Below are 25,709 nucleotides of genomic sequence, written 5' to 3' on the forward strand. Positions count from 1 at the left end.
ATTTAATGTTTGACTTCATCAACTTTATTGATTTTTGTAAATATATGCCAGCAACACTTTTCAAACTATTGGGACAGGGCCAGCAAAAAGCTGGGAAAGTTGTTGAATGCTCCAAAAACACCAGTATGGAGCTTCCCACCGGTAAACAGGTTCACTGGTGACACATAAAGTATCATGACATGTGCCCCCTTTCATTATATGAAAGGGGGCACATGTCCACAAGCAAGGATGGAGCGAGGTTCACCACTTTGTGAAACACTACTGTATAACGCAGGGCTTCTCAAAGTCCAGACCTTCTCATCTGGCCTTGAGAATATTAATTAATTCAGAAAACGCATGCATCCAACAGTAGCAGTGGAAGACGGCAAGTCCACCAAAGAGTGGTGGTCGGTCAGCTTGAAGACCCCTGGAACTGAGCCAAAAAGTCTGTATTTCATAGATTACCCACTCTATTGATAGTCACACAGAATCACAAAGCTTGTCTGTTAGATTCAAGAGGCGTCACTATGGCGTATTTTCTCTGGCCGACTGTAATATTGAGTGCCAGAATTGGAGTTTTTAGTTGAGTCAAAGCGTCATTCATTGGTAGTTGAAATAATGGGTTTTGTATGGAGCACTAAGGAAATTTCTAGTTAAGTATGTAGTTATCATTATGGATCCATGCTTTTTGGAATGTATATATATACATATATATACACCTCGTGTTATGAATATACATTATGAAGGGTAGCATTTTCTATTTTCAAATAAATTGTTAGTTATATTAAATATACAGTGTAGCTGGAGATCAATCACAACAACCCTGTTCCCAGATTAATGAGGTTTTAATGTGGCTTTTTCCTTATCATGGTGATGTTTACTGCTGCAGAGTTCACACATAATGTTACACCTGAGAATTTGCTATCAGCTCCTAAAGCACAGACTCAGAATATGTCTCCTATTCTCCACAACTTCTACAATGAGTGTAAATATAGTTGTAAGAACACGTCTGAGTCAGACCAACTGTCTGAGGCTGAGGCTTGTCTGCCTCAGTTTCATGCTGGCCCAATCACAAGAGATGTGGCTTTAATTAACTGATCAAACTTTATTTTGTTATCACCGATCGTTCCAGTCCTCTGACCTTGAATAAAAATCAGATGTGGACCTTAATGACACTGTGGTCAACACAATTTATGTGCACATGATTGCATTCTGTTTTATGTACGTTTTTGGACGTACAATGCTTTTGAGAGCGTGTTGTCTAGACCTGCTCTATAGGAAAAGTATCACTGGCTAACTTGTGCTGTGAGTTGGTGATTAATTAATAAAGCTGAATTGAAATTGAAAATTTAAACCTTTTGTCCAAATAAACGTTTACAGTCTGTTCAAAACATAGTGCCTGCCATATGTTAAGTTTTTCAAATACATTTAATAAGAAAACTATTATCCATGAATGTATCTGCAAGTTATAAAATGGTCATGCTGGACGTACCTGAAAGGCACACACTGATAGTTGTTTTTCTACAGTATTCACTTACAAATGAAGCATGATTATCATCTTTTAAATATAATTTCTGAGGTATGTTATGCATTTATAAGACAGATGACAGTAGAGAGATATTGGGAAAATTGTGGGAGAGAGAGACAGGAAATGACATGAAATGAAGATCCCCACCTGGATGGTGTAGCAGGTGCACCAAGGCTCCCTATGATAAACGTTTTTATGGTTATATTTTAGTTCTTGGTTAAGCGTATGTAAAGTAAATTGTCCAGGTTGCATTTTAAAATACTTTTTTTCCCTCACTTTCTCTAACCATACCCAGAATTAAGAACACAGCTCTTCATGGACTGAAAAACAAACAGAAAAAAAGACTCTGACAATAAACACAATCCAGGCAGCACTCCTTCAAAACAAATTAGGCAAAACCATCCAGTCATGTATAAACAGGACTGAACGGGGATAATAATGCAGGCTGGGAACCTGACGTCAGCCCACACTCACAACAGATCATGTATACTGTAGCTGTTTGGTTGAAAAACTTCAACATTTACTGTTATTGCCAGTAGCATATTGTTGTACTGCACACATTAACTGCTTCATAAGACATCCAACATAGTTAAAAACAGCCAAATCTCTTGAATTTCAAGAGTTAGTCAGTTGTACTTCCATAATTAAGGCTCTCAGCTCCACCTTTTCTCTGTCTCCTGTGCGTCCATGTTTTCTCCTCACTGTTCAGCCACACTCAGTCCATGCACTGACTGAGTTTTGTGCTGATGTGAGCGTGCATGTGACTAACTACATGACGACAGACAGAGATCTTACCATCGGGTCAAAGGCTGACCGTACCTGCCCTGTGTTTTCGCTTTGATTTAGCTGTTTCATATTGCATTTTTAACACTGGCCTGACACTCCAGGCAAATGAGCTGGCCAGGCCAACTGGAATTCTCCCACTGCTCCCAGTCACAATTGCCAGCGCAGGCTGGTATAAACATTATTTTTAGGGAACAGGGTTGCCAGAGACTGTTTGGCAGACTGTTATTGGTATCCATAGTCACTCTCAAATTTTGAACCTCATCAGTAAAACATTTTGGAGATTTGTCTCAATCTCATTCTTCTACTGTGTGTTTTGTGAAGAGAATTTAAACTTGACTGCACACCTCACCGATGGCTTTCTTGTGCCAGTTTTCCTTTAATGCGCCAAATCGTACGTGGATACTTTTAATACTTCAATTATGCATGGATTATTGCATTAATTAGGTATTCATGTAATTCATACCCAGTCAGGCTGCATACAGTGAAATTGTTTGGCATGGTGTCCAGATGTTCAGCTACAGTATGATAATCACAGCATGTGGATAAAGCTGAACTAGGCAATATTTAAATGAAAATATGTAGAATACAGCTGCCTGATCAAGTTATTTACAAAGACATGGAGTTTTTTCAAAGTCATTCATCAGTCATATTCTGCATGGATACTTCTCCATAGTACTTACTAACATGCTGTACTTATTGTAGTCCAAAAGGGTCTTCTGAATTGCAGCTGAATGTCAGCGAGCCATCCGGATAAATTAGCGTTTAACATTGGACCTTTTGCTTCATGTGAAACAGACACAGCAGCATGTGGTCACATCATACAAGATGTGCACTAATTTTTAAGGATTTTTGCACAGATAAATAAAGTTGTGCTGCAGATATGTGCGTCAGATCAAAAAACACTTTCATGTGGAGGCTTTGCTCAGATCTGAGGCAGTGTTTAGGGACAGACTGACGTCCATGACGTTTTAGCCATGTTAGTGGTATTGGTCCAGGGAATGCAGTCTGGGGTTTTGCAGAATTGTCTAACATTGAGGTTTTGTCTGGAGAGGGGGTTGTGACTATAAAGGCATTACGGGAAACACCGGCAATCGCTAACTAGTATAATAATATGTAAGGACATGTATTCACCAATATATGTCGATGACACTTCGAACAAAAATGACATTAGACATTAGATATTTTACATTAATAATGTACATCAGTTTGAAAGTCTACAAGTGTGAAGCTTTGAATCCTTGAAGAAAAAACCCTGCATGAGCAGCAACAACCACAAAGTCACCACTGATGTATTCTGACACTATGTTGAGTAATTCACTGCCTTTACACTTTACACTCTACTACACAGCCTATGGACCTGCTTCTCCCTCCATCCTACTTCTACCCAATTCAGCATCCCATCCATTCCCCGCCTGCTACACTGTATATTTCACCATTTCCCCCTGTGGCAGCCCTGATCTGGGGGAGGGGGGTGGGGAGGTGCCCACTAGAAGAAGAGCCTTGTTCTGATGCTCATAACATTTGGACAGGCGAGGCGGCCTGTAACCCATTCTGTTCTGCTTCTCCTGTTTCCCTCTGCAGAGATCCTTCTGCAGCGCCATGGTGGACGAGCTGCGGGTTTCCCTCAAGTGCCAGCGCCGGCTCAAACACAAGCCCCAGCCGCCTGTCATGGTGAAAACGGAGGAGGTCATCAACATGCACACCTTCAACGACCGCAGACTGCCAGGGAAAGAGACCATGGCCTAAAATGGGAATCTCAATCACTTTTTCACCCTCTCTCCTGCGGTGAGGAGGTGTGCCGAGACACTGGGGAAAAGGGTGGGGGTAAATGGTAAGGGCGTTGTAATGGGGTTGTAATGGTTCACAGTTGGGTCATTTCAAATGTAGAGCAGAGGTGCTTGGGAGTATATTGACAAAATGTCATTCTTGTTTCTTTATAAATAGCTAGGGATAAGAGATTCAACAATATTTCCTGTGGAAATAACTTGAACCTGGGTGAAATTTCAGCAAGTTACCTCATTACTCTTACTACCTTGGCAAGCTACAGGTGCCAGGATGTACAAAACCCAGGAGTTGAAGAGTCTGGAAATAAATTCAACTAAGGTAATAAGGTGGGACAGAGGTGGTCCCTCAAAAATAAGGAAAGAAAAAAGCAAAAAGAGACCAAAAAAAAAAAAAAAGAAAAGAATTGGACCTATCACATCTTTAGCTGCTGCTCAGTCAGTCTTTCACCGCACAGCTCAAAAGAGGCTGGTCGAGCAGCATCAGGAGCATCTCAGAGATTATAAGTGAATATATAGATGCTAACTGGGGGAATGGGTAGAAAAGTTTGTAAAGGATTGTTTATTTTCAGAAGTTGTGAATAGAATGAGTGAGTGGGCTCTTGACTTATTTAAACCCAAAGCCCTGAAGATCACGGCGAGCCCAGATGCTCCCAAAATGTATAGAGAGGCATTGCTTAGTCACATATGATATTGATCAACATCAAAAATGGATACACTGTATATCATCCATCAGGCAATAAGTGATTATTTGTGTTTCAGAGTACTAACACTTTTAGTCTTTAATGTATTAAAGGGGGGGGGGGGGGGGGGGGGGGATTTTTAGAAGCAGATTATATGGTGAAATTCAGGCAGAAAATGCAGGAGTGGGGGCAATTTAATGAACTGTTGATGTCCATGTATCAGCCAGTACTCAATTAAAGAGGATTCTATGAAGGTGCACACCCTTAATGTTAATAAGTAGGAACCTTGGAATGATGTGGGCACAGCTCACTATGTCTAAATTCACAGCAATTACACAACACACAAACTCTATTTATTCAAAGTATTTATTGTTTCATTTACAAAACTCCTTATTTATATCTCTATGGACTGGACTTTCACGACTACCGTAAATACACCTCATGTCAACTCTTCATGGGTATACACAGTTTCTTTCCATTTGCTCAGTGTCAAGTCTCCAGTTTCATTTTGTACTCCTGTGGCTTTTTTTTCTTTCTTTGGCAGCAAAGCTACACATTTACTTGTGCAAATGCAATTTCTATGAAAACGTGTTTTTGTACGAAGAGACTCAAAATTTTGTAATAATTTTTATCAACACGAAACACACCGTGAGGAGTATCATCCATGGCAGAGACATGGTACTCCAGGCTGGTAGTAAGGCTTTCCTAGACACTAGAAACAGCCAACACACACACACACACACACACACACACACACACACGAAGAGTGCAGGGTGCACCCATCCTCCATGGAGCAGATTCACACAAATTAGTACTATTAGTACTACTGTTAGTACAGAGCATTCTGGTAAGCATCACTGATATAATGCTGTTTTGGAGAAGAAGAAGAAAAAACTATTTTTATCATGTAAAGGAATCATATTTAAAGAAAGATATTTTTACTTCACATGAAAGAAGAGTAATGATAATACTGGTTAGAGCAAATATATAGCGTGAACACACAGGAAGGGAGGACTGCTGATGATGCTTCTCATTCTACACCCCGATTACTGATAGACTGCTAGAGTCCAGTGCTGAGCAATCGTGTTTCAATGGTTTTAAAAAGGAAAAAGATGTATTTAAAAAATAATGAACACTTAACTAATTTTGAACTTGTGAAAACAAAATGGAGTGCACACAGTTTACCCTTTGAAGTTGATGCACAAGTTTAAAGAAAATAAAAAAAGGTATACACAACTTGTACCTAATCTGCCTCTTTATTGAATCTTGTGCGTGAATGAACAGAATGAAAACGACGGCACTTAGTCTTCGTCTTCTAATCATAGAAAGCTATTAGAAGAGGGTGATTAGAAAATATACGGCTGGCCAAAATGCCCATGTGGCTCATTTTAATAACATGTTAGAGTCTGGGCCTTAGATAGCCCCATTAGGCAGGAGTGTGTCTCATTTAGAATTAGCAGAGGTATGTCTTAAAGTGTCTTCATTAAGTTCAACCACCCTATAATTTATAATGTACAGTGTATGCAGACATACATACAGGTAAGCCTGTTTCCTTTGAGGGTTCACCATCCAAAATATTGCCAGCATACCCATGTCAGTCAGATCTAAAATTTTGCTCACCGGCTAGACTATTGATTAGGCCATAGTGGGCAGTAAGGCCATGGGTTCCCCTCATGATTCAGTAATCAGCTAGCATTTGGGCCTCATTTAGATCACCCAGTTGGGCTCAGGCATGTCCAGTTTAACAGGGGCATTCCTAGCAGACAATGCACACACACGGTAAACTCACACAGGTTACTTTAATGGCTGATCAGCCCCCCTCTCAGGCCTGTGTGGGTGTATATAGTCTATGCTTGATTGACATCGCCCTGACTTTCCAGTTATCTTTTTTTCACCTCTTGGAGGAGCAAAATTGCACCTTTATCAACCTTATATGTACACGATATCACATAGTGCCAGTGTAGCTCCTGTGTTCAATTGTGTGTGTTCTAATCAGCCAGAATGACAGAAAAAGGCCAGAAATTCAACGTCTACATAACTATTCATGTCTCGAAATAAGTCTTGATATGCAAATAAAAATGAGGACCATAGATATTTTGCCTTTATCTGGGCCAACGTGAGCAATCATCCTCAGGCCCCATGGGCCACCTTTTGTTTTCACTGTCACTATACCAATTCCAATTTGTCACCGCGCAGAGGTGGACAACAAATGGACCAAAGTGCTACATCTGTTAGTTGGTTTTGTCCCAGTTTTAGCCTTTTAGCAGCTCATATATATGGGGTCAATGTTAGGGCCATAATGCTTCTTTTTTATATTTCATTATTCATTTTTAGCAGCTAGTAATGCAAATAATTTTCAAATCAATGAGGCTTAACTTTCAAAAAAGTTGATATACAAAAAAAATAATGATGGGCTGTAAGCCCACTGTTTATTCATGCCTCCACCATTCAAAGAAAGTATTGACAATGAATGTCAATGAAATAAAGTTTATAAATATTTGTGATATATCAGCTCTAAAGTGGACTAAAATGGAGCCCACATGTGCAATCATTTTCAGGAGTTTAAGGCTCCTTTTTCTTTTTACTGAAAGTATGTGAGCAAATTATAACATGGAGGTGGACAAATTGGCCCCAAGTCGGCCATCTCTTAATTGTGTTCAAATGAACCCAGATAAATAAATACCAAAGGGGATGATTGCTCACATTGGTCCTGTGTGTGTCCTTCACATGGGTATGGGCAGTTAGCTACACTGTAAGAAATTTCCCTGTTGAATTACATTAAACTACTGGCTGCTACAGCTGGTTGTTGCATGATACTGCTATTTAGTGCTCGTTTGTTACCGAAAAATGTATTACAGAATGGTAGAATGTAGGATGAAATCCATGAACATTGCTTTTATTATAGTCACTGCTGTGTCCAACATATTCAGTAACTGACAAATTCAACTGACATTAAAGCACCTTGCCTTCAGTATCCATCTTCCATGAGTTCTGATCATGCGCAATAGAAAGCAAGTGAAAGAAAAAGCCTGGAACTGCATGAAAGAGACGACTGGAGTGAACTACACTGAACTTAACCGACCATAGTACTGAGACGTGCTACCTTGAACTAACATGACCATCTGGTTGTGCACCACTGTTTTGTGGAAGTGAAGTCCAGTTTGGAGACGTGTTGTGGCCTAAAGCCCCACTCAGAGATCATGAGGGTTTTTTTTATATATATATATAAGGGGAGCCACATGTAGATCAACAGTTGCTTATTGGACACCAAAGTCCCTTCACCGACCTTTGTTGCTCTTTTGGGGTCGATACCAATGAAGTGCCTGAATGTGTAATAACAGAGATGCATAGATGTGGTAAGTAAAGATTGTCTGCATGTAATGCACTCACCAAGAAAGAAGAATAAGATGTTTTCTCAGGAGAATCACCTCTGTGTCCCATCATCATGAAACAATGATCTAATTTTTATGACTATCATAAACTATTGATTACAAGTCCCCCAGATGGCAAGCAAAGGAACATGACACATTATAGAAAACTTGCAACAGGTCAACAACAAATGGTAAAAAAGAACCTTGTCCTTCGTGTAGATTTTACAACAAATCAGTGGAGGATCACGTCTTACCTCGGATTATTTAGATTGCAAATTAACATGGGTTAAAAGTGAATGACCAAGATAACTAACCCAACTTAGTTTGTTGATTGCGTAGAAATCCAGTCCTGTGCGATGAATATCAAATAAATAGACACGTTATTGGTAACGTAGTTTAATCTAAGGATATAAAATTTTGTCCACTCAGCAGCTAAAGGGGAGAATGTTAAATGAAAACACCTCCGTGCATGCTAGCATCATGCGGTTGACACAAAAAAGAAAAGTTAATATATAAATTCAGCACAAAATGTGTGCCGGGTCTGCTGTCCAGGAGGACAGCAGCACTTTGTATCTGTCAAATTCGCTGCGGTCCTTTCAGAGTAGGCTGAAAATGGTCTTCTTCAGTTCTGCCTCTTCTCTTTATTCTTCCTACTGTGAGAAAAATCAATGAGCAACAACACTTCACACCTGTTTTTTAGGATCTTTACATTGACTGTGTACTAAGTGAGGTGGTGGGACTGGAGGTAACACGACTTTGTCAGATGAGAAATGGACAGACTCAGTACTGTATTATACTAAGATTTTCCAAAGAAAAGTACATTACTCTACAAAATGTCATGTATTTTTACAGCAATTTGTTACAGTGTACATTCTTAATTATGATTTATTTCATTCTTAATTTTTGAAATGTATGTTTTGTTAAGTTTCCCCTTGTGTGTTGTCTTTGTCTGATTTTTGTCACATTCTGTTTTATTTTGAAGGTTTTTGTTATGTTTCTTGGTTTACTTTACTTCCTGTGTTTTCCCACCCTTGTGATTGTCTGATGTGTGTCACCTGTGTGTCATTAGTGATCCCTCCTTGTGTATATAAGTCTGTGTCTTCCGCCCTGTCTTTGTCGGGTCGTTGTCTTAGTCACCTTGCTACCTGCGTTTCCCTTGCCATAGCCCTAGCCCTATAAGTAAGTGTTTGTCCATGTGCATGTTCACGTCCAGGTCACGTTTCATGTGAGTGTATTCCTAGTGTCGTCTAAGTCATGCCATGTTTTATGTAAGAGAGTTTTTGTATTGTCTTAGTCTCAACCCTTGCGCCGTCGTGTTTGCATGTTTGTGTTTTTTGTGTTAGTGTGTTTGTTCTCTGTTTCCCTGTGAGGTCATCGTTCTCTGTATAAGCCTATTTACCCTAGTGTGTGTTTCTTAGTAGTTTCCTTGGTTTTTCTTAAATGAATTTGTTAATTTAGATCAGTGCCCCCTTGTGTCTGTGTTTTGGTTCAACCCCTTAGTTCCCCCTTAAAACCCTGACATTCATGTTTAAAAAAAATGTAATAATCAGTTATCATTTTAACTAGTGTATGTGTGTATGTATATATATATATATATATATATATATATATATATATATATATATATATATATATATATATATATATAAATAAATTGTCTAGATATCCACTGCAGCTTTTCTCATTCCATAACTGGATCAAAGATCCTGTGAAATCCCAATACTCTACACTGTACCCACTGCTCTACTAATCAGCTTTTAGAGATTTTGGTTTATTTAAAAATAAGAGTACAAAACATCCAGATTTATTCCACTGTCATCTAATACTGTTAAAAGCACTGTGAACTGGTTACATGGTAGGAAATTCACTCATAAAACCACCTGGCTCAGCAGAGGCTGAACCATTTGACAAGGTCACTGCGTAACCAATCCCTGACCTCTGTCAGGGACTGTAGTCGAAGCTAGCTTTAATGACTCAGCAGAATGGCAGCCTATCAGATTAAAGCACCTGTCCTCCTTGCCCTGACCCCCGAGGCAGAACGGATCTGAAGAGAGGAAGCTGTGGAAGATGCAGCCAAAGATTACATCAACGACATTTGTATTTAGTTGTCTTCTCTGTGGGTCCAGAGAAGACTGTGCCCTTATGTGCGTGACCTCCGCATTTTGCTGTTAACTTGATGTGTGTCTGGAATTAGAGCACAAGGTGTCCACTGGCCTCTATGATAAAGTTAGGGTATAGAAAGATAGGTGCATTATTGCATTTTTACTTCAGAGTGGAATTACTATTATTGTTATAGTATTTCAGGTGAATTACAGCTACCACAATGATGCAGACACCAATAATACCATCACAGATTCATGTATGTTTAACTTTTTGATGATGAACAATAGTGTAACATGTGCAGGAGTGTCCATCCAAACCAGCCCCTTATTGTTAACGGCTGTAATGTTACGTGCACATAACTTTGAATGTCTCCTGCATGAACTTTTGGATAGGTTCATGCTAAAATGAGTCGTTAAGTTGCTCTTTAAGGATCGTCAGGTCTCCACATCTGAAAAAAATACAAGCTAAGACTTAATGTCAACTAATCCATCAAATAGGTCAAAGCTATGTATCTGCATCTCTCAATACTTTCTGTCATCTCTAACCTGTCTGTGACACTCGCGCTTAATGGAGACGTGAATCTTCCAATGCTCATAAATAGATAGCTTTGGTTCTTACAAAGGATCAGAAGCACCTTGGCACTGTTAGCAAATGTTACTCAAATAGCAGGAAATCGTGCATCTGCTGAGGACAATTTTTCAATCTTAGTTATAAAAGAGTGTATCACTCAGGGCAGCAGTGTGACTCATTGCTGTGCTTTAGAATACATGCTTACATGTACGATACATTCATTGATGGTTCGAGTCCGCACATGCTTTAAAATATGTCTTGCTGTCTGGAGCTGAAGATGGAGGAAATACTGTTCCATTCCTGACCAGCTGCTGGTCGTACTGCTTGCTGTACAGTCTGACACCTATTGGCTCCCCTCTAGTCCAACCCCACCTTCTGTCTTCTGAAGCCAATACACACACAGATGCTGAGCGTCTCACACAACATTTAAATTGATCATAATGTGCACAAAACATTCAATGCTCAGGTTGAAAAAATGACAGTAATGATGCCAGTGGTAGACAGTAGCCTCTACTGCTATACAGAGTTCAGCTGTAGCTGCCTTCACCAAGCCTAAAGGTGGCAACAGTGGAAAAAAGGTAAGTCTCCTCGTGCTCAGCCCATAAAAAGAAATCAAATGTATGTTGTCTTTGTCTTTTCCATTGGAAAACAACTGAATAGTACAAAAACATAAGAAGACACATGCAGAACACTCTTCAGTATTGTGTAGATCATTACAATATAGCCTGTGGTGTTTATTACATTTGTGTGTATGTGTGTAGGTGACAGCCTCTTCATTATCATGCTGATGTTTTCTTACATTTTCATAGGTGCACTCAGATGGGATGTTAATCTTGGTGTCTCAGAGGGGTTGGGGGGAAGATAACCAACTCCCATTAATTGGCTAATTATCATGGCTGATGCGGAGCAGCCCTGATCTGGACATGGGAGGCAGAGACTCCAGAGTCTCCAGTGTCCCTGGCTGAAGCCTGTATCTCGACAGTCATGTCGCGTTGATCAATTAACAGTTTTAATGAAGCTGCTGCTGTGTGACATCCAGTTTGTCTGTGATGACCCTGAAGCTTGTTTTCCCACCTTGATCCAAATCAATTGTTTTGGTCGAGAGCTACCTGCATTTTTGTGCACCTCTCTGATCTTTTTTTTTGTGGTCAAATTTTTGTTATTATTTGAACCAAAGAGTATGGCTGTAGGCATGCAATCAGCAATATACAATGCAATTCAAATGAGAAGATCAAAATTAAATTACATCCTGCCTTACAGAGTCTAGAGTTCTGGTTGGATCTGGTTGAATTGCCTTGGTACCATTTTTCCTGTTTTTAAACTCATCCCTGACAGTCTCAGAGGCTGTGTTCACAAAGAGACAGTATGTCAGCCCAGGCCGAGTACTGACAGTTGTTTGCATCAGATATTTTAATCAGGGGAGGTTATAAGATGAATGACAGATTGAGGTATTTGTGAACGGAAGCAATTGACTTTGGTGCTACAACCAATACAACAAGATACTTCCAATACAAAAGAAACTCCTCCCACAGCCTAGACACTGATGGTGGCGATGAGAAGTGGAGCTCGAGATTGAGACGATTTCATGAGAGGGAAACTTTTGATCAGAGGGTTCGATTGGACATGGCAAGACATCTGCAGTTGAGGTGGTGAGGGGGTGGAGGTGGGTCACAAAATCTCCAGCCCTGACTTGCAGCTGAATGACAGCAGGGAGAGCGAACACCTTTAAAGTTTGACAGCTTACAGATGATTGGCTAAAGGTAAGCACGTCAGGCTGTGATTTGACGAAGACAAGAATGAGCTTAGCACCAACTGTGTGACAGAGTTAGTCTTCCTGACTGAACATTCGCGAACCTTAACTTCAAGCAGGAGTTTGATGAATGGAAGAGAACGGAATAAAATTAAGTAAGATTACATTTATTGAGAACAGAAGGAATACACTTTGATGTTTAGACACTGGCAGGAAACTCAGGTGCTTCCAATACGAAGGAAGCCCCAAGCCCCCAAAAAAGGTATACCACACTGACTGTACAGCACTATACCAGCAGAGGAAAAGAAACAGCAAAATTTCCTCGCTGGTCTACCCCTCTCTCATGGTAATACGGTCATTCTGACCATAGTTGACCGATTCTCTAAAGCTGCTTGTTGCTCTGCTTAAGTTACCCTCAGCCCGTGAAACTGCTGACACCATTGTATGTCAGGTGTTTTGTTTGCATGTGATCGCTGCAGATAATGTGTCTGACCATGGTCCCCAGTTTGTTTCTCAGGCCTGGAAGGCTTTCTACCAAGCCCTGGGGGCTGGGGAGCCTCAATCAAATGGCCAGAGCGGGCAAATCAAGATCTGGAATCAGCTCTATGCTGCGTAACTGCCATTATCCGTGCATCCTGGAGTCTCCACCTGTCTTGGATTGAATGTGCCAACACATTCTAACCAGTTCTGCCACAGGTGTCTATCCCTTCGTAGCCTCCTTAGCGTACCTCTCGCCTCTGTCTGTCCCAGGAAAGTGAGATGTCTGTTCCGTTAATGCAGATCCACTTTAGTCACTGTTGGAAAATATGGAAGAATGCCAAATCTACCCACACCCCCTCTGTGGAAGCTAACTACAGCATCACAGACAAGCACAGGACCCAGGCACCTGTCTACACACCAGGTCAGAAAGAATGGATATCTACTGGCAACTGAATCAAAGAAACGTTCCCCTCTCTTTATTGGTCTTTCCCCCATTGAATGCATCATTGATCGGTCATCAGTCCGTTCTCCTTTTGCCTCTGACTCACCTCACCTGCATGCCCACTCCATTCTGGATCTACACAGAACAGCGATCATAATCCTTTTTTGGGACAATAAATCCTTTCTTAATTCAAATCATCAGTGTCTGTGTTTTTGTACTTGGAGTCCAGCCATTCCTCAGCCCCTTCACAACATTCATGAAAAACTCAAACACTTCATTATAGGAAAAAAGAAATGGCATTCCACTGATCAAATCTAAATCGGAATGGCAGCCTTTGCTCAGTGAGATCTGGCAGTGCAAATTTGACACAGAAGAAGACAGATCAAGCAGACGAGAAATGAAGGACTGACCTTACGGGATTGTGCAAGTGGCAAAAATAAGGTAGCCTACAAAAGAGTAACTGTTGCTTTTTCAGGTGATGTGAAACACAGTCACAATTTGGTGGATTCTCTCATCAGGCAGAGATGCGTTCATTTTAACGATGTAATGAGTGATGCCTAGAAACTCTGAATTTGTCACAATTGACCAATATTTTATTCATCTGTGCAACACCAAGAGTGTGAAATTTCAGAGTGGAACCGGAGCTGCTATTTGGTGGTTCAATTAGTTGGAAACTATTGAGAAGACGATGGAAGCCTTAAAATATATTTAATGAAATGCAGCAAAGAGCTTCTGTCACCAAGTTAAATATGCATGGTCTGACGCTACAGCTAAACGTTATTCTGACAGCAAATAAAAACGTGGAATTCCATGTTATGCCAAAGAGGTGCCACTGAGACAGGTGAATGGCAATTTTGAAGGCATCTGTGATGTCGATTTTTGATGGCCATGCACTCTGACCAGATAGTTCAATTTAATTGCATTATCCACTGTAGCGTAATGAAGGGAAAAGGAACCACAGAGCCAGAGCGTGGAGCCGATAAATTAAAAAATAATCTTTTCTTCCCAAAGCATTTCCAATTAGCAAAGCCTACAGGACTGGTATGAACCACTGAAAAAGGAGATTAGTCAAAGGGGCAGATAACATAACCCTTATTTAGTTTTTTTTTTCCAGTAACCAGGACACATTCTCATGATCCAATACCAGTTTAGAGATTTTGTTACATGTAGAGCCCTGGAAACCCTGAGAGACCACTGAGTGTAGGTAGGGAGAGGACGCTGGCGTTGACTGTTCGCCGCTTCTCCATACCTTTTTGACTCCAAGCCCCACAAAATTCCACCCACCACAGCTAGGTTATTGCTCCACCTAACTCTGGGTTCTTAATTTTTCCCCGGATTGTGTCTCTGGTATCGCACAACCCCCCAGAAATCGTCTGGTGCCCTCAGCTGGGACGGCGGCGCTAACACAGTGCTAGCTGCTAGACTAGCCTTGGTGCTAGCTGTTATATCGACCTCTCGCCGTCTCGCCAATCTCCCCGACTCTGCATGTCATCTGCCCTCGAACGGATGTCTGCAAGTAGGCTGCCATCTCTGTGGAGGCTCTGGACCATCCAGGGTGTGCGGCTGCCATCCATCAGCGCTCACCGGATCCTGGCTAACGGCAGACCCGACATTCCAGGCTACTCCACCGTCATCTCTGCGCCAGAGAGGATCGGGTCACCGGTTTGTTTTGTCCAAACACGGTGATCATGGTAACTGCCGCTGTTTTTCACTGTAACACCATTCAAACCTCTCTGCTGTCTGTCCCACCCGTCAACACTTTTGAACATCTGGTTTTTAATTGCAAACACATCACATCACATCAAATCACCTCTGCAACCATAGGACTCATTTTAGGTCCGGCCGAGTCCTTGAGCGGGCCTATGTCACATCTTGACTGACGGTGCATAAGTTGGCCTACCAGGAACATCGACAGAGATATGCCAAAGAACTCTCCAAGGCCAGGTCAGCACACTACTCCAATATCATTAACAATAACCCAGGTAATTCCAAAAAACTCTTCACCACCGTCAAACACCTTCTCAAACATCAGATTACACCACACCACAACCAAACAGTCACCCAGTGCAACAAATTATCATATCCGCGCATCTCCCTCCTCCGCCAACAGTTCTATCCCATCAAGTGACATTGCACCCACCACACAACGCCTGTCTCAATTCACCCCCACAGTGCAGCAGGAGGTCTAAAAAATAATCAGTAAATCCAAACCGTCCACGTGTTCCCTCGACCCCTTCCCCTCCCCTCTGCTTAAAACTCACTGTCATTCCATCAGTCAACTAATAACAAACATAATTAATCTCTCTCTTCAAACCGGCCACATTCCGGTCAGCCTCTAAAACAGCTATCATCAAGCCCCTCCTCAAATTGTTAATTTAAACACAAGATACTTGTGCTCAAAAAGAGGATTCATTCTCAGTGAAGAACCTTGGAGCTCTAATCTGCCTCTATACCTGCCAAAGAGCAGTGATTCCTAACACGTCTCTGGGGGTCATCAGGTGGAAACCTCCCTTCAACAGTGTTTCGCCTACTTAGTCCCACTACACCTCCAGGAGGTTAGGCAGTGAACTCCGGCGTCCCAGAGTCACCCCCCCCTAGTGCCAGTTCACACTGCTCCTACACAATCCAAACAGCACCGCCACGTTCAACTGACCCAGAGATGCTCCAGGTAGTGGCCAGTACCGATGCTACCATTTAACTATTGCTAATGCCAATGCTAACCGCTAGGAAGAACAGAAGAAGACAATACAGTTCCGATGCTACCATTTAGCTAATGTTACGTGCTAACCGCTACCTGCTAAGAGGAACAGAAGAAGACAATAAAGCTAGATTCACCTATGCTGTTAATGTTAATTGCTAGCTACCAATACTAACTGCTAAGATACTATCATACTCTCACCGCTTTAGCTATTGTTAGCTGCTACAATGCTACCACAGGCCTAGATGCCACATGTAACTGCCGATTGCCACACTACCATCATCTACCCCTGCCTCTCACCAACTGCACCAAGAAAAAGCGGGGTGGGAATACAAACCCTGGTTCGGGTAGGGGATAGAAAATAAAGAGGTAGAGTCAAAAGATGAAAGTAGGGATTGGATACAGACCCTTGTTCGGGTAGGGGGTGGAAAATTTAGAAGGTGCTGAAGGTGGAGGCCTAAACCACAGACTAGATTTAACAGCCTCTTCTAACATTTCCTTCAAGAAGCAGCAAACCCTACCATTTCCTTCAAAAAGCAAACAGAGCAGGAAAACAAACCCTAACATTTCCTTCAAGAAGCAAACAAAACAGGAAAACAACCAAAAAGATCAAAAAACAAGCCAACTCTGTGTCTTACCACGCAAACTCACCTGAACAGGCCGCATGGTCCCAAAGAGAGACTCTAGCTGGCCACACCCCCACCTTATCTAAACTTCCTGGTTCTCTTCCTATTGGCAGAGCGAGAAGATGGGGCGGGGAAAGCAGAGCAGAGGAGAGGTGTCTTGTTCAGACTTTAACCTCTTCTCTTGCCGGGTTAGGCATGCATGTCCTCTGCCCCCCCCCCCTCACTGTCCCTATTTCACCCCCCAACTACTATTATTTCTCCTGATCCATATCCACTGACTAGACCTAGCAGCCTCATCTGACATCTCCCTCACTGTCTTTCTTAAATTTTGCCCATGCACTCCCAGCTCCCTCAACAGTGAAACAGCTGACCCTGCAACAAAACCTCTACACCCCACTTCAACCGGACAGACCCTGGTCTTCCATCCCCTCTGCTCAGATTCTGTCTTTAAATCTGCATACTTAGTCTTCTTCCTTTCATAAGCTGCCTCCACTGAATTTTCCCAAGGGACTGTTAACTCAATAAAATACACAGTCTTTTTACTCATGGACCATAAGACAATGTCCAGCCTCAGATTACTATAAACTATTTCCTGGGGCACAACTAGCTTTCCTCCCAAGTCGACCTGCATTTGCCAATCATCAGCCCCTACCAGGCAGCCACCTACCTGCTTTCTCCCTGACTTAGCAGCTCTATTTTTCTCCCCCTCTCGAACAAACTGCACATCTAACCTCTCCTTTCTAGAACTTCCAGAATTCACCTGCTTCCTTCTCTCCTCAATGCCTGCGGCTAAGCTTCTCAGCACCTGATTATGCCGCCATGTATACCGGCCTTGTGATAAGCTAATTCTACAACCTGACAAAATGTGCTTTAAACTTGCTGTACCTGAGCAGAGTGGGCACGATTGATCGCCCTGTACCCAGAGACTTAGGTTCTGCGGGGTTGGCAACACATCGTATGTCGCCCCTATCAGAAATTTAATACGGCCTTCCTCCATATTCCACAGGTCCCTCCAACTAAGTTTCCTCTTCTCAACACCTTCCCAATTCAACCATTGTCCCTGTTTGGCTTGACCAACTGCTTTTGCCCCTCTTAACAACTCCTCCTGCCTACACACCTGTTCCACTACAAGCTTTCTTTTCTCCTTTAGACCTGCTTTATTCCACACTGGTTTGCCTGGGCCAAGCCCCAAGCCTCCCTGGCCAAATTGAACATTTCCTACTATTTCTGCATGCCTAAGAGCTGCCTCTGCCTCCTGCACTGCTGCCCTTGGGTTCCATTTCCTCCCCCCAGAAGGATTCGGAACCACATTGCTAACTAACATGTCCTTACTCCCAGATAACAAAAGTTCTGTCCTAACCTTAGTGCATTTAAAATCCTCTGTTAGACTGGATACTGGCAGCTGAAGCATTCCTTTCCCATACAAAGCTACATTGCTTAAGCACCTGGGAGCACCCAACCATTTTCTAATATAAGAGCTAACTAGCCTTTCCATTCTCTCTGCTACAGATAATGGGACTTCATATACTGACATTGGCCACATTAACCTAGGATACAAGCCAAACTGCAAGCACCACAACCTCAGTTTTCCTGGGAGCCCTGATTTATCTATTCTCTCCAGCCCTTCTGCAACATCCTTTCTAAATTGCACAACCTGTTCAACATCATTCAGGTCCACATTGTACCACCGTCCTAGACTCTTAACTGATTTCTCCCTAATTGTTGGGATTTCCTCACCATCTATAGCAAACTTTCTATCACTTACTTTCCCTCTGTATATTGAAATACTCCTTGACCTACTAGGCTTAATCTTCATACTAGCCCACTTGAGATTCTGATTGACTTTATCTAACAACCTCCTTGTACATGGCACTGTTGAAGTTAGCAGTGTCATATCATCCATATAAGCCCTAATTGGTGGAAGACGCATTCCATTCTGCCGTCTCTCTCCACCTACGACCCACTTGGAAGCCCTAATAATTACCTCCATAGCCATTGTGAAAGCTAGCGGGGACACTGTACATCCTGCCATAATACCAACCTCCAATCTTTGCCAGCCTGTTGTGAGCTCTGCGCTACTTGCACACAGTCTGATGTCTTGGAAATATGCTTTCACCAAGTTAACAACTATCTCCGGCACTTTAAAGTAGTCAAAGGAACTCCAAATAAGGTTATGTGGCACTGACCCAAACGCATTAGCCAGATCTAAAAATACAACATTCAAGTCTCTTTTCTCCCTCTTAGCTGTCTGAATCTGATGCCAAATCATGCTAGTATGCTCTAAGCATCCCGCAAATCCTGGTATCCCTGCTTTTTGCACTGTCGTATCTATCATACCATTCCTTTCTAAGTATTTAGCCAGCCTCTGTGCTACGATACTAAAGAAAATCTTTCCCTCAACATTTAGGAGAGAAATCATCCGAAACTGGCTAAGGTCCGATGACTCCTTCTCCTTAGGGATGAAGACACCTCCTGCCCTGCGCCATGCTCTTGGAATACTTTGTTTCTCCCAAACTATTCTCAGGTATCTCCATAGTGTCCTTAAGATGCCAGGTGCACTCTTATAGACATGGTAGGGGACTCCATTAGGCCCTGGGGCCGAAGAAGCCTTTGCACGCCTAACCACCTCCACCACTTCTCTCCACCTAGGTGGGCTCACATCCATCTCCTGCTCCACTTCCCCTAATGGTGGCATGTCAGGTGGAAGACCTATGTTCCTATTCTCCTTTGAATCTGAATACGTCGACTTCAAATACTGTTCAATCTCTGATTTCGTTGCCTTAAGTTGCCCTCCTTTTTCTTGATTAAACAAGCCTTTCACAAAATTAAAGGGGTTCCTAAAAAATGCTGACCTTGCACGTTCCTTCTTCTTTCTCTTCTCCCTAAGGTGTTCTGCCCTTCTGAGTACTGCTAACCTGCTTCTCAGTTCCTCCTGCAACACCTTAATTCCCTCCCTTTCTTCTTCTGTCGCCTTCCTCCACTGCTTTCTTAACTGCCTCCTTTCCTTTACTAACTTCTCTATTTCTCTTTGCCGCCTAGACTTGCCGACCTGCACCCTCTCGCCTTTCCTTTTGACAAGCACCCCAAATCTCTCTCGACCATAGGAGTAGATCACATCTCCAATTTTATCCAATTTCTCCACTACATCTCCTCTAAGCCTGCTTAATATGACTGATAAATCTCTATCAACTGCCTCCCACTCTTTGCTATCATTAGCCCTCGGCCACCTAACTCTAGCTTTCTGCTCCATGCTTCTCTCCTTGGCTGGCCTGTTGCCCTCAACACCAACTGCATCCCCTCTCCGTACCTCCTCCTCTCCAGGGATAGTGTTACTGATATCCTGCGAACTGTGGTTTTCTACCTGTCGCTGGACTTCATCCGACTGATTCGACTGACTTCTCAAGAAATACTGGTCGATGCGGCCACTCTGCCCTTCCACCGCTAAACACTTCCTCCTTCCCTGATGAGTTCTAAGGCCTCGGATTGATGTTATTTTCTGCCAGCCACATGGGCAAACTTGAAGCTTCTTATCCTCTGCTGCACAACTTTTGCTCTCATCAGAGTCACCAATGACCTCCTGATGACCTCTGACTCCGGCTCCACTTCCCTCCTCATCCTTCTCGACCTCTCTGCTACATTTGATACTGTTCTACATTGAAATAATCCATCACATCCTCCTTCACCGCCTCCAACACGACATTGATATCTCTGGCACCGCCCTTCAATGGTTTCACTCTTACCTCACGGGAAGGACTGAGTTCGTAGCCCTGGGGTACGCTAAATCCCGCCCCCACACTGTGGTCTGTGGGGTCCCCCAGGGCTCCGTGCTCAGTCCAACCCTCTTCACCATCTACATGCTCCTCCTTGGTCGTGTCGTCAGCAGGCATGGAATACAATTCCATTGCTATGCTGATGACACACAACTCTACCTCAAGGTCACCCCTTCCTCCACTCCCTCCTCCTCTGTCACTCAACTGGACTCCTGCCTGGAGCAGATAAAGTCTTGAATGAGTGAAAACTTCTTACAGCTGAACGGCTCCAAAACGGAAGCCATTCATATCGGCACCCCTCACCAGCTCCGTTCTTCCCACATTTCCTCTCTCTCTTTTCTCGGCCACAACCTTTCCCTCTCTCCTTCTGTGACTAATTTGGGAGTCAAGTTTGACCCCCATCTTAGCTTTGCTGATCATGTCAACCATATCTGCAAGACTTCCTTTTTTCACCTCCGTAATATCGCCAAACTCCATCGCCATCTCTCTCTCGTCCTGCTGCAGAGAGGCTCGTCCATGCCTCTGCGCCTGCCCAGGACTCGGCTCAAGACCATGGGCGACAGGGCCTTCGAGGCTGCTGCTCCCTGTCTGTGGAACGCCCTCCCCGACCACCTCAGGGCTCCACAGTCGGTGGATGCTTTTATAAAAGGACTCAAGACCTTCCTTTTTCAGAGAGCTTATCCAGACTGATCTTATCTGATTTTATCTGCTGACTGTTTTTATTATTTTACTGTGTTGCTTGTTTTTACTGTTATTATTGATTTTGTTGTTATTGTTGCCTGTACTGTGCACTTTGAGATTTGTATTCAAATGTAAAGTGCGTAATAAATAAAATCTATTACTATTATTATTATTATGAGCAGGTGATCCACGAATGCAGAGTCTGGTTGAGCTCACAGTTCTGCAGCAAGAGGCTGGATGTTTATTGAAGTGGAAGGGTGAACTTTTAAGATGTTTTTGAGCCATGCTGGCTCTCCTGATGGGGGACAGCTAGGCAGGAACAAATCAACCAGCAGGGGCACTTCAGAATCAGCATCCCTGTAAATGCAGCAAATGAGAAGGAAATGCAGCCAGGGTAAGTGCATAAGTCTAATTAAAATTATTGCAACTCACCTTTCTGCCACAAGCAAATTCAGAAAAAAACAAAAGACTGAACAACAAGTTAAGTAGTGCAAGGATACAAAATAAACAATATACACAAAAATGATGACAAACTGCATTATTGGATAATAATGGCCAGTCACTGGATATTTTGGTGTCAGAGGGTTAGTGACACTGCATGACTGGCTAACTGTTCATCAGGGTGACGGCTTGAGGGAAGAGACTGTTTTTGTGTCTGGTTGTTCTGGCGTTCAGTAATCTGTAGCGCCTACCAGAGGAGAGAAGTTGGAACGGGGTGTGTCCAGGATGTGAGGGGACTACAGTTATGCTTCCTGCCCATTTCCTCAGTCTGGAGGTGTGTAATTCCTGAATGGAGGGCAGGTTGGCACCAGTGATTAGTCCTCATGGTTGCAATCTGTTCTTGTCCTGTTTGGTGGCAGACCCAAACCAGATGATGATGGATGGACATAGAACAGACTGGATTATTTCAATGTAGAACTCGATCAGCAGCTGTTGAGGCAGGTTGAACTCCCTGAGCTGACACAGGAAGTACATCCTCTGTTGTGCCTTTTTGATGATTGAGGCTCTGTTTGTAGTCCAACTTAGGTCCTGGAATATAGTGGATCTCAGAAACTGGAAGGTTTCCATGGTTGAAACAATGTTGTTGAGGATGGTGATGGGAGCCGTGTTGAGGAGATTCTCCTGAAGTCCACTATCATCTCCACAGTCTTGAGTGTGTTCAGCTCAAGGTTGTTCTGACTGCACCAGAGAACCAGCAGTTAAACCTTCAGATGATTCAAGAGCTGAACAGATGGGTCTCCTGAGGTGCAGTCATCTGTGTAGAGGGAGATGAGCAGGGGGAAGAGCACACATCCCACCTCCAGTGCTGATGGTCTGGGTGCTGGATATGATTTTCATCAGCCTAACCTGATGCTTCCTGTCTGTCAGGAAGTTTGTTATCCACTGGCAGGTGGAGGCTGGATGAACTGGGTTTGAGTGGAGGATTTCAGGGATGATGGTGTTGAATGCAGAGCTGAAGTCCGCAAAAAGGATCCTTGCATATGTCCCCACGTGGTCCTGGTGTTGAGGCATGTCGCTCTGCCCCATATTGGCTGCGTCCTCCACCCAAGTGTTTGTGTAGTAAGCAAATTGCAAGCGTCAGCACAGACTTTCAGACAGAGGAGAAGTCGTCTAGACCTGACGCCTTCCTGAACTTCTGTTTCTTACAGAGGTGACACACATCCTCTTCACAGATCCTGAGTGCTGGAAGGGGTTCAGTGGGGAGGTGTGAGTGCTGCAGGGGGTGTGGGCAATGAATTTTGATGTAGAATGTATTCAGGTCATTGGCCAGTTCATGGGTCTCAGCTGTGTGGGGGGGTGGTCTCCTGTAATTGGTAATGTCCTGCAGCTTCCTCCACACTGTGAAGGGATTGTTAGCTGAAAACCTCAAGCTTTTTGGTGTAACACCTCTTACTTTAATCTCCTTTGTCAGTGTGTTTCTCTCTTCGTTATAAGGGACTCTGTCCAGACTTCTGTAGAACTCCTTAGCCTGGCAAAGCGGCAAAGAGGCAAAGAGTTTAGCTGACCCCATGGTTTGCTGTTGTTCTATGTGAAACTAAGACGCCTGATCTATGATACATCAGTAAAACCAACATTATGAAACAAAAATCTCCTGCAATGCGTTTAAAGCAGAATAATTTAGATGTAATATATTTATAACTCAGTAAGGAATGGAGATATATAAATGTTTACAAGGCGACCTGGATACTGACACAATAGTGTGCTAATGCAACTTAAACAGCATGTACAGCAGGTGTTGCTCAAATTGTGTGAAAAGCAGTATTCAGACATTCAGTGACTGTGTCTAACTGCGCTTAAAATAAAATTTGGCCATCCAACCATGTCTAAAGTGTTTATAACAGTTCCAAATGCTCAGAGGCAGGCCAGGGAGATGTGTTGAATTGTACAAATGGAGGTAATGTCGCACTGTCAGACAGTCCCTTCTCGAAAGCATACATTATATTCAACGTGCTTGTACCCAGAAACTGTGATAAAGATAGTTGTGTGAAAAATTAGAAGAACTTCAAACTGTTCACTTTCTAAATTCTGCACATCCAGCCAATCGCTGCAGAAAAGTGCTTGTCAGACTCTTCGGTCTGGAAAGTTACCAGAGTATCATGGAATTTTTCCAGAGTTGCAAAATTCTGTCTCATGGTTTTACAGACCATTTTGCAGTGGTTTGATGACATTTAATCCTTCAAATTCACAGATCTGTCACTCAAACTGGACTTCCTGGATTGTATTTCTCTCCCAATCAATCTAGCCCCCTGCATTGTTTGAAAGCAGGGCTAATTTTGCTCTTAATGCCAAAGGTCTATTCACAATTAATAGCAGCCTGATATGCTTGCATTGTTTGAATCTAGATGGAGGTGTTAGGCCAAAGTTAAGGCTTAGACATGGATTGTGTTTTTTGAATTGTGAATTTTGTACAACACGTCAACTGACCATGTTTAATAGCATTGGTGTTGATATTAGTTCGAAATGGCCACATTTGAATTCAAAGTGAAAAATTGGGGTCACTGAAAGAGGCGCAAGACATGATGAGTCAAAACAAAATTGGACAGCAGCCAACTTTCAGAGAGTCTCACCTTAAAAGCATTATCACGTTGCACTTAATGTGGAACTTGATATATAAGGAAGAGAAAATGTTTAAGAGTGAAAGTCTAAAATCTTGCCTACTTTAGCAACTTTAAACACCTGGCCAATTCTGACACAGTGTGAGTATGATTTTTGGATTGTCTTTCTCAGAGGGTTACGTAGGTTTCGGTCTGGCTGAAGGGTTATACATAGACTCAACCTTGAAATTACAGTCAGTGTTACTTTTAGGAGCTGGGCTGAACTAAAATCACAGTCAGTCAAGAGAGGCCTAGTAAATAAGCTGACAATTTCTTTTAAACAACCTATATTGTAACCATAGGTAAAATTCACAAGGTCTAGCCATCATGTACCTTGGAGTCTGTCAGGAAGAGGAAACGAAACACACAGCTAAATCCTCACACAGCTGCAAGATGAAAAAGTGGGTAGGATCAGAAAGAAATGACAAATGACAATGACAAATGCAAATTTCTCTTTGGAGATGAATAAAGTATCTATCTATCTATCTATCTATCTATCTATCTATCTATCTATCTATCTTAATGACACCATGCATAATATGATGCTGATTGGATGACAATACATGTCTTCCCTGTTTTGAAAAAATAAAAGGATTTGTTTTTTGGTCTGTGTTCTGCTAGACATTACTGGCTCACTGAACTCAGGGCTGAGTGGTAAAAAGGGAAAGTCACAGGCACTTATCCGCCTCTGATCCCCACCACAGGAGATTTACAGACATAATCCCAAATTCCACAGAGGGAGAACCACATGGACTTTATAAACCATGACCAGATTACACAGATGGAGACCTATGAAGGACTAATGGAGCATGACCAGATTATGGCATCTGAGATCCACCTATGCGTGTAGAGAGGGCCTTACTGGAATGGGGGGTTGCCTTTTCTTCAATGGAAGATACAATGTCAAAATTCATTATTTACTTTAATTGGAAAGAATCACTTTGCATCATCAATCATCAAATATGCCAAATCACTGAAAAGAATACACACGAGTCAATGAAGGTTGCTCATTCTTAGTATTTTGTTTTTATCAATTAAGAAGTCCTTGAAGGCAGATACAATTCTAGAAATATGAAATATGAAAGAACAGAAAGCCAAACTGAATCCATATTCTTGAATTTGTGTTCATGTTAACTAAAACAAAACTGTTGTGAACAAACAAACAGTAACAGTAAAGCATAGCCCATTGGCTGACTTGATACAAAGTTCACATCATCATAACAGCAAACCACTGGTTCACAGCTTGTAAACACTTCTTTTAGGCAGCTTAGAGTCTTTCAATTCTTGTTTGGAGGATCTTTGCCCTACATGCGCCCTGTGCTATTATAGCTCTCACTTGCTGTTGCGTTTGAGCTCACCATAGAGA

The 25,709-nt window shown here is 42.5% G+C and overlaps 1 protein-coding gene across 2 annotated transcripts in view; it reads left to right on the plus strand.

The window, feature by feature from the left end:
• Positions 1–4,830, plus strand: part of grik2 (glutamate receptor, ionotropic, kainate 2) — a 249,474-nt gene extending 244,644 nt beyond the window's left edge. For both annotated transcript variants that reach the window (XM_041943443.1, XM_041943441.1), the window contains one exon: positions 3,875–4,830. In XM_041943443.1, coding sequence (XP_041799377.1) covers positions 3,875–4,128 — 254 coding nt within the window. In that variant the 3' untranslated portion in view covers positions 4,129–4,830. The remainder of the gene's footprint in view (positions 1–3,874) is intronic.
• Positions 4,831–25,709: the final 20,879 nt, after the last annotated feature.

This window comes from Chelmon rostratus, chromosome 8 (assembly GCF_017976325.1).
Source record: "Chelmon rostratus isolate fCheRos1 chromosome 8, fCheRos1.pri, whole genome shotgun sequence".
NCBI lineage: Eukaryota > Metazoa > Chordata > Actinopteri > Chaetodontiformes > Chaetodontidae > Chelmon > Chelmon rostratus.